At 38.9% G+C, this 13538-nt stretch overlaps 1 protein-coding gene across 1 annotated transcript; it reads right to left on the bottom strand.

Moving 5' to 3' along the window:
• Positions 1-1772: 1772 nt before the first annotated feature.
• On the bottom strand, positions 1773-3429 carry LOC126605777 (probable WRKY transcription factor 7). Its single transcript, XM_050273211.1, has 3 exons — positions 2578-3429; positions 2335-2460; positions 1773-2198 (listed from the first exon to the last, which is right to left on the bottom strand). The coding sequence occupies exons 1-3, from the start codon at positions 3285-3287 to the stop codon at positions 2039-2041; spliced, it is 996 nt and encodes a 331-aa protein (XP_050129168.1). The 5' UTR covers positions 3288-3429; the 3' UTR covers positions 1773-2038.
• Positions 3430-13538: the final 10109 nt, after the last annotated feature.

A 13538-nucleotide genomic window follows, 5' to 3' on the forward strand; every position in this document is an offset into this window, starting at 1 on the left:
TCCTGTACAAGATCATTCAAATGAATCAAGATTCTGTAATTTAATTATTAACTACTAGTGTAGTATATTTTTTTTTTCAGAGCAATTTAAAAAAAAAAAAAACCATTACAATCATGTGACAATATTACAATCACATTCAAGAATTTTGTCATAACGTCGACTGATTTGTGCTTGAAATTTATGGGATTGAGCTTGTGTATTTGAGCTAGCCACATGTAAATGATGAGGAATTGACAACGATGGAGCACCTTGGGGACCATAGATACTTAGAGGTTTTATTTTTTAGGCAATCCCAAATGCAAACAAAGAACAAACTAGTGCAAACCCACACCAATTGGGGCCCATACGTGGTCAAAATGATGAATTGCCCACCCACAAATGTTGACTTGAACATTACTTTTCCTACTCCTTCTACCTCCACCTTTGAGGCAAAGGCATTGCAAAAAATATATTAATAAATAACAATAATTGCCCACCCACAAACTTTGACTTGAGCTTTAATTTTCCCCAACTGATCCTCTCCGGATCTTTTGGTAAGAATCTCGAATTCTGTAAATTATGTAAATTATCTTCGTTTATTGTACATTGTATGATTAATTTTTATTAGGTATTATTTGTATTTAATTTTAAATAAAAATATTTAAAATAATTTCTAACCGCACGATGTACGATTAACGAATATGATTCACGAATCTCTACAATTCTCATAAAAAGGATTCGGAGGATCTGGATTCTAATTTTCCGACCCACATCAAAAGCTTCAACTCTATCACCATCTTTATCACTTAATACCACGGTCTAATAGTAGTCTTCTTTACTTGTAAGTGAAATATTTTAAGTTCAATTCTCACTAAAGACGAATTTGTATTATATTATCCCGTTGTAAGACTAATTTCGTCCACCTTCTCTTTCATATAAATTATATCGTTTATTCAAAAAATAAAAATAAAAACACAATCTTTGTCTTTGAAAGACTTTGCAACCCCTTTTGTAGACCAAGAATTTTCTCCTCAATTCCCTTCAAATTCATCCAACCATTTTCTCAGGAACCAAATGGAAAACACACTCTCTCTAAATAATCCCACCTCTACCAATACCCAATTAGCCTCGCTGGAAAATCAAAATACCCAATTAGCCGTTCCCAACCAGCCAACTGCCAACCCCACAAGTTGCCTTTGGTCAACCGTCACAAATACGACATGTTGGTCCACTTCTTTACATTTCTTTGACCCGATCCCTTTCATTTCTTTGAATTTTCTCCTTTCCCCACACTATTTCATTCAAAAGAAAAAGAAAAAACCTAAACTTGGGTGATGGGGGAAAAAGTAGGCATCATGATCCATCCAAGACAAGAACCAAAGTAAAAGCAATGAGATCATTTTTGCTCACCATCGTAAACTATAATGTATGCTTATCATACACCTAATAAATTAACACGTGTCATTTCACTTAACTCTAATTAAGTTTCACATTAAATGTTAGTTTTTCAATTTTGAAAAAAATTAATTAAGATTAAGTGAAATGATACGTGTCAATTGATTACGTGTAAGATGAACATACACTCTAATTTATGTAATTTATGGGTGATGAGCCAAAATGCTCCCAAAAGCAATCAATCCAAATACAAAAAACATCAACTTGGAATGAACAGTCCCCAACACCCACTCTCTTCTTTTTATAATCAATTACACTAATCACTCTATTACACTAATCACTATTAATGTAGGTTAGATCAGTTAGGCAGGACAACGTATTTTCCGAATCTACATCTATAATACCAAATCCACCATCCTTGTTTCTATTTTTGTTTTAAATAAGATTTAATTCACAGTGTTTGAAGAGAAAGGGAATCCCCATATTGTACAGGACAATGAACTAATTTGACTCAACTCATCATCTCCTTCGAGATGGAACTGAGTCCGACCGAGTCAGTCCGAGTTGAACTGTAAAACTACCATCACTGTACTAATTCCCCTCCCAAAGCAAAAAGAAGATAAAAAAAAATAAACCGAAACACAAAAGATTCAACTTTGATGATCTAAGAAGATTCTAGAATGAGATTGGAGGTCTCTGCAACTGAGAGAGAGTGATTGTGGTCGCCTTCGTAGGTAACCACTAGCATTGCCGGATCGTCCAGAGCTCTCTCTACGTGTTTTCGAGCCGGGCATCCTCTTACGCTGCTGCATTTGTAGTATCCCCTGATAATTTACACAAATCAGAACAAGAACTGAAGAACAGAGTATAAACTCCCAATAGTTCAGAGTTTGGGGAGGCAAAAAAATTCAACTGAAGTGATTTAGTTCGAACGATCGAAGCTTTGGATCGAAGTTCTACCTTGGATGTGGAGATCCCTTGATGGGTTTCTGTCCGTACTTTCTCCAGGAGTAATCGTCGGGTGGGATATCCGCCATCTTCAAGCTTATAGCTGGAACTCTTACAACCCTCTTCTGTCTCAGCTTTCTGTAACGAAACCCACAATCCAGAATTTCAATTTAGTCAACAGATTAAGAGAGGGATTAATTAAGTTAATCAGAAGCTAAACTTTGATTAAAAGATTGGAAAGAGAAAGGGACCCACCTCTTCTTGGAGCAATGGCAGCGGCCGGAGGATCCAGCACCGCACTTCCCAGAGCCCAAGTTCTCGGAGCTGCACTTCCGCTTCAGCGAGGTGGAGGAAAGCGGCGGCTTTCCGGCTGAGGAAACCTGGGATAAATTGGTAATTTGAAAAGCCGAAGACGACATTGGTTGCTTGCTATCGGAGTCGCCGGTCAACGACGACATAAACGACGTCGCAGCCGAATACGAGAAATTTATAGTGTTAGAGGAGTCCATAGTGCTCTCGAGCACCATACTGTGGTGATGGTGATGAGAAGGCGGGATCTGCTGGATCGGCGTCGCATGGTAAACTTTGGTGGACTCTAAAGGAGCTTGCTTGACGACGATGTCTTGGCTATGGCTCTGGTATTGGGGTTGGAAAGACGACCCGGAATTCACAGTCAAAGGGGCTCGCCGGAACCGCGCGTGGCCGGTCCGGGTCCGACCGAGAAGAGAAATGACCTTCTTGAACTTGGAAACGGCGACGTCGGCGACGGCTCTGCAATCCATGTCCATAGCCGTCGACGGATATTTCTCTTGGTGCTGGTTCTGCTGCGCCTGCGACAGCAACCGGATAAGCTTCTCGACGCTCTCGAGGCCGGAAGCCGCTTCCTGCACGGCGTTCTCTTCCAACTTGGCGGAGAAGCTGCTGCTGCTGCTGGTGTTTCTGTAACCCATGAAATCAACGGCCATATCTGACCCTCTTGAGCATAACAAGGAAAAGGAAAAGCAAGGAGAACAGAGAAAGCAGAGAGGGGAGAGGAAAAAGGAAAAGCGTAAAAGGTAGGGGGGAAGGGGTGTTGATAAAGAGGAGAAAAACGGTTACTCCACGTATCACAATACAATTACAGGAAGGGACAAATATAATTGTTTTTGAATATCCGATATGGCATGGTAGCGGATCTGCTATCCCTAAAATATATCAAAAATACTATTTTTATTATTTATTTAAACTATAATCTATATTATCTCCCTAATAAAAATAAGATCTATATACGTTAGCAGGACTTATATCTATTAAAGAGATGATACAAATGATGATACAATTAGGTGATAAATATAGCATTATATCTTCTTGTTAATTTTGCGACATTATTAAGTCCATTAAAACATAACTAAATACAAATTATAACAATCCCATCATTTTACTGGCTTTTCTACCCATTCCAGTCAACATATTTTCCTTCATTCGCCGTTACGGTTCCGAGCTGATTCTAGTGCAATTACAATGCTAGGGAGACTAAATTTACAAACAAATGATGTGTCATCAATAGGAATAAACACGTTTATCAATGTTTAAGTAATAAATCAATCATCAACTTCCATGTCTCTTAGTTTCTAAAACTTTCTCTACAAATTTAATGTCCCTAGCATTATCCTTTGACTATTATTGGCTCCTTTGCAAAATGATGATATCATTAGAAGGCTTAAGGTCTATTTGGTATTCTACTTGAATCTAACTTTTTAGATTCAAAAACACTTTTAAAGTTTTACAAATTGAATACTTGTTTGGTAGGCATGTTTTGAAAAACAGAACTCACATGTTTTGAAAAACAGAACTCAAAACTAACTTGAAAATTAGTCTACTTCTAAATAATACAAAAAGTGAGTTTTTAGAGTTTTTAAATTCCAAACCCACTACTTTTTACTCTTAATATGTACTCCCTTCCCAATTCCTCTCCTATTTCTCCTCGTTCTCTCTCATCTTTCTTTCTCTCACCTCCCCTCCTCCTACGAGTCTCTCTCATCTAGACCTAGCATTCGTGTAGTGTTTTTTATGTTCGTGACATTTTCGTGTCATACACGATATCTTAATGAATCGTGTCGTGTAACACCTATTAAAGTAAATAGGTAATATGACCCAACTCGAAATTGACCCATTAATAATATAAGGTAATATGACCCGACTCGAAATTAACCCATTAAAATTATCAGGTAATATGACCCGACCCTTTACCGGTTAAAGAAAATATATTTTAAATCAATAAATAATGAAAATGAAAAACATAATTTGACCCAAAAAAAAAATAGAAAACACAATACTAAAGTAGTATATGCATACCACATTGTCACACAAATATTTACTTCAAAACATAAATAAATAAATAAAAACATTTGCCTTTCAAGTATTACATACTCCAAAATAAGAGCCTAATGGAAAAACATTAGTACATTACTATAAAATACCAAATGCTCAAGGATATACAAAATGAAGGGAGTTGCATTCAAGGTTGAAGAACTTTGCACGTTTATATATGCTTTCACATTTTTTAGACTTGTACATTAATTGTCACAGCCCGTCCCAAATATATAATTTTCAACGATGTGGAATGATGGAATTACCCTTGGACGTTGAGAATTATTATGGATGTTGTGGTTTAGACTTAAGAGTGTGGACCAATTAGCTATATTCCTCTATTATTGGAACCAATTAGAACTAAGTGTTCTCTTAGTTATGATTGGTGGCTTTTGGACCACACATACCCACCCACCTTCTATCTCCTTCTCGTGCCCTCTCTCTCATCTCTCGGACTCTCTCTCTCTTCCCTCTTTCTTACAAACAAGCTTCGAACTCCCCCTTTCAGGCACGGATCGAAGCTTTAAAGGTAAGGTTTTTGCTCATTGTAACCTCCTGAGTATATTGGTGCCCTTGTTTGGACGTAAATGCTTCGAAAACTTGAGAAACCCTAACCCCGTGCATTGTTCATGCACACATAAAACCTTGTGTTTCAGGGAACTCTAAGGACTTAGGAAGCTTCAGGAGGTCCTCACGAGTCTCGAGGTACTTCATTGGAAGGATTTGGATGTCAGAGGACTGAGATTGACGTGTTTCTAGGTAAGCCCAGCTATCGACCTTTCTCGGGGAAAATCTAGTAGAATTTAAGCCTTGAAACTTGTATAACGTGATTCTGCATGTTATTAGCTTCATTTTGGTACCAATTTCATGAAAAATGGTGAAAAATCGAAGGAGAATAGTGATTTTAAAGTTTTACCTAGAAACCAGCGACTTACCAGAGAAGAAAAGGGAATATTCCGTCAGTTTTGACGGAATATGTTGACGCCGTCAATTAGTTTGGACGGTTACTGTTAGGCTTAATGGAATATTCCTAACAGCAGTTAGGGAATCCGTCAGGATTCCCTGTGCGTGGCCGCGCGTCTTGCCGTGCACTCGTCGGCGCATGGCGGCGCGTGAGGGGTCCAAAAATTTTTCTAAAAATTTGGGGATGATCCTAAGGTTGTGTAGGTCCCTGTAGTATATTCATATAGCCATTTTGAGCTATGTATGAGAAGTTATTAGCTAGTTTTGCCTATGTGCTTTAAAATAACGTTTTTATAGTTAATTCGCATATATGTGAGACTTTCCCGAGGACGAGCGTATCCAAGGGCGACTTGGGGGCTACGGCCCTTCGACATACCAGTGAGTGGGCTTTTGGTTTTCAGTACATATTATGTACTTGATATTTTTCCCAGAAATATGTGTTTAAATGATATTATGCCATAATGCCATGCATATAAGTTTATAATTCATACATGAATTGGTATGTGATGATTTATACATATAAATGTGGTGTTGTGGACGCTCAAGTAAATTCAGGTAAGTTGTGTTTGGTTATGTGAATCATCGATGATACGATATGTGATTGAATAATGTTGAGCTCATAACATTGCACTTAGGGTGATTGTGATTTAGCCAGATTATGGCACATACCTGTTTATTATGTCACCTCCCGTACCATATGCTCATATTGGATCCAATTTAGGTGCACAGTCTTGTCGTACAGACCTTATTTATGGTTCCGACTCGTAGGTGACTAGCGATTTATCGCCCAGCTATTATGTGAGAATGGTATTGAGCATGATTATATTACACCCATTATTGTCGTATAGACCTTTTTGTTTGGTTCCGACTCTTGTGCAGTATATTGCTGTATAGGTCATAGTAGTGACTTCAGCTAGAGTGATTTTTGAGCTATGAATTCAGCCGTACAGACTACCATAAGGGTTCCGGCTCACATGTTATATTTCTATGAAATTATTCTTACCTGAATTGCTTATTCTATTATATCTTGGCATGACATATATATGAAAATGATTATATGGATTGGATTGAATTGATATGATTTCATATATATTTATGTATATGCTTATATCTTGATTCTGGGAAAAATTATACATGTTTTACAGTGAGGGGTTAGTTATGTTGATAAATGAAATGATTTTGTAAAACATTTGTTTTTGCCCCACTCATGTTTTCTATTTTGCGCCCCTCTAGGTTTTAAGTAAGCTTGTTGTTGGTGGCTTGAAGACGTCGACAATTCTGACTTATCTAAATAATAGTAGGACATTCCTGGTACTGTGTAACTAGTACTTGTCCTACTGGACTGCACCTAGACTTTTGCTCTGATTAGAAGTGTTTACTGTTGTAACTAACTCTTATCACTTCTTCTTTAGTAGTGCACTCTTGTAATTTGGTTTTTAATTATTCGTATAATTCTTATCTTTATCGCTTCCGCACTGTGCACATGACTACGTCACTCTCACGTGATGGTCAGCATGCCTTGATCTCGGTCGGGGTGTGTCAGTTTGGTATCAGAGCCTAGGTTTAGCAGTCCTGTATAATTCTTGAATGTTCTAATCTTTGTGATGTCTTATGTCAGAACTATGCCGCCTCGTATATAGCCCCGTCAATCAGCTGAACCTAGTTTCCCCGATATTGCTTAATTAGGGGAAACTATAGTATCTGCCATTCGGTCTGCATTCCGTACTCCCCAGAGGACACCTCTTGAGATAGTATATAACCCGAAGTTGACTCACTTCATTGGAAATGAAGGTCATGATGGGGCAGAAAAATGGCTTAATCATATTGAGAAGACCTTTCTAGTGATGCAGAGTCAGGGGAATCTTCCTCCTGATATGTGGGTCGAGACGACTACTTGGTTTTTGGGAGAGCAGCTTGCATCCTGGTGGAGACAAGAGTCTTACCTGTTGACCCCAGCAGAGATTGCAGATTCGGGAGTATTTAAAGAACTGTTTCGAAAAAGGTTCATTCCTCCTGAGTATATTGATCGTAAGAAACAAGAGTTTACTCATTTGAAGCAAGGAAATATGTCAGCTAATGAGTATTACAAGATGTTTACTGATTTGTTGCGATATGATCCGGAGGTTGCTGCTAACCCGATTGAGATGCTTCGCCGTTTCAGATTGGGTGTTAAGGAGAAATGGTGTTCCATAGCGACATCTACTCACTATGCCACTTACCAGGAGTTTTCTGATATTCTACTGAGGATTGAGGACTCAGAGAACATGCCTAGTGAAAAGTGAGGATGAGGAAGGAAAGAATGGGAGCCAGAGACGAGATGATAAAAGAAAAGGGCAAGCATTTTAGGGACCCCGCAAGACTCAGAATTTCAAGAGAAGTAGTGGCAGTTCCAGCTCTTCTAGTGGAGGATTGAGTACTAATATGCAAAGGACAGGTGGTAGATTTACTGAAGGCCCTAGGTTCCAGAGGCAGAGAGATTTTAGTGGTCCAGGTTCCGGTGCCCCTTTATGCCACAAGTGTAATATTAGGCATTTTGGGGAGTGTAGGAGAGGCAGCAGCAGATGTTTTACTTATGGTCAGTCGGGTCATAGGGCTGCTCAATGCCCTCAGAGTTAGCAGAGACCCCATCAGCCTTCTTTTCCATCACCTGCACCGACCCAGCAAGCTTCAGGATCTGGTGGTTATACTCAGACTGGGCGAGGAGGTGCTTATCACTATCAAGGCGACGCCGCTCCTTACACCTCAGGACAACAGCAGTACTATCAGGATCCTCAGTATCAGAGTGGGTACCCTCAGTATTAGGGAGGATCTATGTCTTATCAGCCACATTCAGCCGGATGATCTCAGTGGTACCAAGGGGGACAACCCTAGCAGGGAGAGATTGCTGCTAGTAGTGCAGGATCTTCGAGGCAGTCTGGTTAACAGAGGCAGAGACGTGGTATTCATACCAACAGAGGTCACGGTGGACGACAGCAGAATCAGGAGCGTATCCACAACATGTCACTGCAAGATGTCCAGAATAATCCAGATTTAATCATGGGTACGTTAAATATTCTTGGTCATTTTGTTAGAGTATTGATTGATTGTGGTGCTACACATTTTGTTATTTCTCATACATTTGCTCAAGTGACACAACCTTATCCTACACCTCTAGGATATAATTTAGAGTTTTCTATGCCTATAAGGGATAGATGTTTTGTGGATCGGGTATATCCAGGATGTCCAGTGATAGTAGAAGATGTTATTATGCCGGCTAATCTTATGTCGTTGGATATTATGGATTTTGATGTGATTTTGGGCATTGATTGGTTGCACTATAATTGTGCCAAGATAGATTGTTATGGAAAGACAGTCACATTTCATTGTCCTGGATTACCTGAAGTTACATTTGTAGGAGAGCCTAGTGGGGTGAGGCATGGTATTATTTCAGCCATGAAAGCAAAGAGATTGTTGTCAAAAGGTTGTCAGGGAGATTTGGTCATGTGGTATTAAATGATGATGCTCCTAGTAGTATGGAGGATGTTCGTGTGGTTAGATATTTTCTGGATGTATTCCCTGAGGATTTGCTTGGATTGTCGCCAGATAGAGATGTGGAGTTTGTTATTGATCTGCTTCCAGGTACGAGTCCTATATCCTTGACTCCTTATATAATGGCTCATGCTGAATTAAGGGAATTGAAAGTTCAGTTGCAAGAGTTAATGGATAAAGGTTTTATTCAGCCTAGTACTTCCCCTTAGGGAGCTTCAGTTTTATTTGTGAGGAAGAAAAATGGAACTTTGAGGCTATGCATTGATTACAGGCAATTGAATCGAGTGACCATTAAAAACTGTTATCCATTGCCTCGTATAGATGATTTATTTGATCAACTCAAAGGTGCATGTGTATTTTCTAAGATCGATTTGAGGTCAGGTTACTACCAGTTGAAGATTAAAAATGAAGATGTCCCAAAAACCACATTCAGGACTCGATATGGTCATTATGAGTTTCTTGTGATGCCATTCGGGTTAACTAATGCACCAGCAGCTTTTATGGATTTGATGAATCGACTATTCCAGCCATATTTGGACATGTTTGTTATTGTCTTCATTAATGATATTCTGGTATACTCTAAGTCTAAGGCTGAACATACTAGACATCTAAAGTTGGTGTTGAGCAGTTTGAGGGAACACCAACTATATGCTAAGTTTAGGAAATGTGAATTTTTGGTTGAATCAAGTGGCATTTTTGGGACATGTCATTTCTGCTCAAGGCATTCAAGTGGATTCTCAGAAGGTGGTAGCTGTGGAGAATTGGGAGCAACCTCCAACCGTCACTGAGGTACGGAGTTTTCTTGGCCTAGCAGGCTATTATAGACTGTTCGTTAAAGATTTTTCAGTGATTGCTTTGCCATTGACGAGGTTGACTCGAAAGGATGTTAAGTTTGAGTGGGATAATAAATGTGAGCAAAGTTTCCAGCAGTTGAAGTATTATCTCACTCATGCACCTGTTCTAGCACTTCCAGATGATAGCGGTAATTATGAGGTTTATAGTGATGCTTCTCTGAATTGTTTGGGTTGTGTTCTCTGTTTACTCAGAGAGATCTTAATCTTTGACAGCGAAGGTGGATCAAATTACTTAGTGACTATGATTGCACAATTGAGTATCATCCTGGTCGTGCAAATGCTGTGGCGGATGCACTGAGATAGAAAACTCCAGCCAGACTTAATGCTATTTATGATTGTCATGTTCCTCTTCTAGTAGATTTGAGATCCACTAGAGTGGAGTTAGGAGTGGAAGATCGAGAAGAAGCCTTGCTTGCTAATTTTCAAGTGAGGCCAATTTTAATTGACCGTGTGCTGGAGGCTTAGATGAATGATGAAGAGACCCAGGAAATAATTCAAGCAAGGAATCAAGGCAAAAAGAAAGATCTCGGAATTTGAGAATCTGATGGTATACTTATGCATGAAACCATAATGTATGTGCCAGATAATGCAGAGTTAAAGAAAGAAATTTTAGATGAAGCATATATTTCAGCATATGCGATGCATCTAGGAGGCACTAAGATGTATCAAACCATTAGACCATTTTATTATTGGCCGAGTATGAAAAGAGACGGGCCAATCAGGTTGGGAAATGAAAGAAATGAAAGAAGGGGAAGGGCAACCAACCTAGGTCACTTCTCGGCCCATTACACTCTTGTGGCTCTACCCGGTCCCTGCGTTAATTTCAAACGTGAAATCGTCGATTTTTTCAATGAAATTCATCGAACCACCACCTAGAACCAACTCCACAACCCTCCTTCATGCATTTACACTCAAACTCGACGAGTTTTGGCTCTAGTTTTGTGAAGAATGATGTCGGTGGCGCCGAGGATCCTATGGCGGCGATCTGCCATTCCTGAAGCCAATTCCATTGATCACCACCACCAATACACTGCCCTCAACCTCCAAAACAAAGCCCAAGCATTGGTTAGGGCGTCGGATTTCGTTTTGGTATCGAATCGAGAACACTTATTTCTAGGGTTTTCGGCAGATCAAGGCATTTTTAGGCCATTTCCCAGCCGAATTGGACTTTGGCCTATGTATGAAAATTATTCCCCTTGACTTACTCTACAATTCTGTGAAAATTGGTAATTTTTGGAGTTTGTCTGAAATTCAGTTTCCGTTCGCCAAAAACCGCCACCTGCGGTGGCACGTGGCCAGTGGGCAGATGATGCATTTTTAAGTTAAATTAGATGTCCTGATTTCTGATTTGATATCCATTTGATGTGATTTGATTGTTTGAACCTAGTTTCATTATGGTCCGCCTCCTGATCATTATAACCATTGACGATCCGATTGTTGGATCGTTACCAAACTTTAATGCATTATAGCATGTAATATTTGAGGACATTAGAAACTGACGGATCGAGAATCCAACGTACGGATCTTGATGAATTGAATTTTTAAGTTTGTAAAACTAATTGTTGACCGCCACCTAATTCTGGCAATTGGCAAAGATCCAACCGTTTAATCGTTCTGAAATTTTAGGATATTGTTCTAGAAGATAAATGAGACTCTTGGGAAATTACGAATCAGAAATCCGTGGGTGGATATTCCGGATCAAATTACGTGGGTTTGTAGACCCATCGTTGATTGAGAGTTGACTTTTGGTCAACATGTTTCGAATCTTTCTTAAATACTAAAATTAGTACTACTAGAGACTAAGTGAAGTCTAGTGGGCCTACATTGGCCAGTGAGTGTCTATAATATATGTGATATGGTTATTACCTTGATTTCGTATTTAGTATCATTGTGGATATCACTTGATTTTATAAATGTGATTTATATTGAAATGTGATTTTGTATATTTAGCCATCGATCTATGTTTATTAAATGTGATTTGACTTGTGTAATAAAGATGTTTGTGAAATGTGATTTGAAGTGCTTGTTGAATTGTTTGATGAAATGTGAGGGCTAATGGTGGACTGTTAACCCATTGTCATGGGGTTTGTTGCTTCGAAGCTTGTTTCATATTTTGTTTCATGTTTCATTTCTCGTTTTGTTAAGCTATTCTAAATTGAGTACTTTGATTCATGTCTTGTTTCTTTGAGCCATTGATATGTTTCTTGGACTTTCGCTCGGTTCCATTAAGTGGTCTGGTTCCTTGCTCTATCTGGATTCCGTTAAGTGGCCCGGAATCTCTCGTGCTTTGCGATTTCGTTGAGTGATCCGGAATCGTATCCACTCGGATTTCTTTGAGAAGTCCAGAATCCCTTCTACTGTGCGATTCTGTTGAGTGGTCTGGAATCGTATCTTGGTTTGGATTTCGTTGAGTGGTCTAAAATCACATCCTTGACTTCGTTGATTCTTTGGATTCAGTCTAAATTGAGAAAGCTTCAGAGATGTAGGCTTCGACCGAACTGTGTCGCTTTAGCCCTGCATTTTGGTGTATTGTATAAGTTATTAATTGACGTGATTATGGAATAGTGTTGGAAAGCATATGTGTGTGTGAATGGCAAGATGACAACTCTTGTTTGGCTTATGGTTGATGTGTAGTGTTGTACTCTATGTTTTCTGCTAGGAAGTGTTTTACCAAAAGTTTAGAGTTTAACAAATGGTGAATTATGGATGACTTGATCCCGTCGGAGGATACGTAGGCAGTCTAACAAAAGGGTTAGATGCATCCATAAAGTATACAAAAATTACCACGTAATTCGAATCTTGAGTTGTGCTTTGTCCATATCCCAGAGGCGGGGTATGTTAGATTGGTGACATCACGTGTCGATCCTGGACGTACCTCGGGATCGGGGCATGACACAACAAGTCTTTGAGCTCTGTGGAAATTTCAGTGTTTTCTCCTTCATTTCTAGAAAACGACGATGTTTGGCTTCATGCTACCCTAAGAAATTTGAAGGTGGGGTTTGAGGGGAAATTTGAAAAAGGGTTAGGTTTGAGGGGAAATTTGACAGGTTGGGAGGTGGGAAAGAGAGAAGTGGAGAGGGGTAGTTCGGAAAATGAGGAAAGTTGAAAAATTAATGAAAATTTGAGTTTTGAAAGTTGAAAACTATGCGATTTTCATTTGGGTTTTTCTGATTCATTTGGGTTGTTCTTATTCATTTAGGTTTGTTCTGATTCAATGAAAAGTTGAGTCCCTAGTTGAAAGTTTTGAACGGTTTTCAACTTGGGTTCCATTGATTAATTGATGGTTCAGAGAATGTAAATTTGAGGGTTTGGAATCAAGTTTTTGAGAAAAGGTAAAATTTGCTTGCTAGATGTAGTTGGATTCTGCAGAAAATTTTGATGTTGGGTTCAATTTCTTTGTATCAGAAAATTTTGTAGCAAATTTTGTTGATGAAGGTTCTTTTTTTTTCTTTTTGTCCCTATATTGTTTTTTAATCTAACACTACATCAAATGTTTCACTAAATCAATCTAGCTTAGCCCTT

Source organism: Malus sylvestris, chromosome 15 (assembly GCF_916048215.2).
Source record: "Malus sylvestris chromosome 15, drMalSylv7.2, whole genome shotgun sequence".
Taxonomy (NCBI): Eukaryota; Viridiplantae; Streptophyta; class Magnoliopsida; order Rosales; family Rosaceae; genus Malus; species Malus sylvestris.

What these genes read in the sequence shown, in the direction of transcription:
- LOC126605777 (XM_050273211.1), bottom strand. Translation starts at nt 3,287, where the DNA reads ATGGCCGTTGATTTCATGGGTTACAGAAACACCAGCAGCAGCAGCAGC. An exon ending in TGCCATTGCTCCAAGAAGAG is followed by an intron (nt 2,461 to 2,577) that starts GTGGGTCCCTTT and finishes GTTTCGTTACAG; the next exon opens with AAAGCTGAGACAGAAGAGGG. An exon ending in AAGGGATCTCCACATCCAAG is followed by an intron (nt 2,199 to 2,334) that starts GTAGAACTTCGA and finishes GTAAATTATCAG; the next exon opens with GGGATACTACAAATGCAGCA.